At 62.6% G+C, this 1,392-nt stretch overlaps 1 protein-coding gene across 1 annotated transcript in view; it reads right to left on the bottom strand.

Annotated features, from left to right (window-relative positions):
- Window positions 1-233: 233 nt before the first annotated feature.
- The window catches only part of DDB1 (damage-specific DNA binding protein 1, 127kDa), a gene marked incomplete at both ends in the record, with an annotated part of 24,844 nt that continues 23,685 nt past the window's right edge, over window positions 234-1,392 (bottom strand). The window contains 3 exon segments of the mRNA XM_009331208.1: window positions 234-347; window positions 506-629; window positions 1,013-1,115. Coding sequence (XP_009329483.1) covers window positions 234-347; window positions 506-629; window positions 1,013-1,115 — 341 coding nt within the window.

The raw sequence follows: 1,392 nt of genomic DNA, 5'->3' as shown, positions 1-1,392 counted from the left end.
TTGCAGCTCACCGAGCCGTCTGCCTGCAGGGGAGAAGCACTTGACAGAGACCTTGGGTTGCCCAAAACCGCGGGGTTTAAAGCCCACGAAGCCGGGGAGCTGCCGGGGACCGCGGCCACGAGCCCGGCATCCCGAGGGAAGGAGGGGGGACAGGAGCCGTGCGCCGGGGCAGGGGCAGGTAGGAGGAGTGAAGCAGAGCAGGTTCTCATTCACCTGGCAGATGCATAACTCACAGGGATCGCCCGGAGACCAGATCTGTCCGATGGGAAACTCCACCCCGTTGTCATCCACGAAGCAACCTGGGGGGGGGACAGAGGGGGACACGGGCACCCGCTGCCGTCATCGATCTGCAAGGAGAGGGAAAGGCGTCAGGGCACGGAGAACGCTCCCGGACCATCGCGCCTCGGAGGAAGGCACGCGTGGAGGATTTACTGCGGCCTGGATTCCTTGAGCAGGGTCCCTGCTGCTGACGTTGCAGGGCCTAAGCTCGCGTCACCCGTCTCACCTGCAAGTTTGCCACCACCTCCTGCATCTTGGGCCTGCTGATGTCCAGGAAGCTTTCGATCAGGTCGCCATCGATGAACCCCGTAGCCGGTTCTGTCTTGCGTTCGGTGTGAAACGATCTCCAGGTGCCACCGTCAAGGAGCCGAACCCGCACGGAGTAACAGCCAGCCCCGGGCTACGGGTGCGCGCAAGCAGCTGGCCCAGACAGACCGGCGATGCTGCGTCGGGAGGATGACAGAATTTGCGCCACATTTTTAGGGCTACCGCAAAGCCAGATTCGCCCTCAAACCCTGCAAGGTAGACTCCTCGCTACCGCAGGCGCCTTTCTCTTCGAGCACAGAGCCCTGGGTACCTGGCAAACGCGCTACCACCCTCTCCAGCTGATGTACGCTCCCACCGGAGCGTCCCAACCTCCACCCCCCCGCCCCGCGCCCGGCTCGGGCCAGATTTACGAGCCAGCCCCCAGCGTTGACCGGCACGGGCTCCTGACCGAACTGCGAAAGGATATAAGGAGTGCTCAATCTTGCCCACGCTCTTGATGACTTTATTCAGCCTGTTCTGCATGTCCAGGAGGAGGTTGTACCAGCTCTCCGACAGCGAGGTCACCAGTCCTGGCAAAGGGCAAAAAACGGAGACGAAGGTTGAGGGCTCAGCCCGGGGCGTCCCGGCAGCTCCCAGCGGGCAGGGATCGGCAGGCTGCCGGGACTGGAGTCGTGCTGGAAGCTGATGCCTGGGAGGGCTTGGGACAAGGAAGGAGTTTTAAAGAAAGCCGGGGCACTTTCCTCTCCCGGAAGCAATCCGGAGAGAAAAGCAGGTTGCTGAGGGTAGTACGGCGCAGACCGTCACTCGACTGGGGAACAGAGAAGAACGGAGACGTGAGGAAACCCC

This window comes from Pygoscelis adeliae, unplaced genomic scaffold (assembly GCF_000699105.1).
Source record: "Pygoscelis adeliae isolate BGI_AS28 unplaced genomic scaffold, ASM69910v1 Scaffold1079, whole genome shotgun sequence".
NCBI lineage: Eukaryota > Metazoa > Chordata > Aves > Sphenisciformes > Spheniscidae > Pygoscelis > Pygoscelis adeliae.
This window is presented reverse-complemented; position numbering and strand designations above follow the sequence as displayed.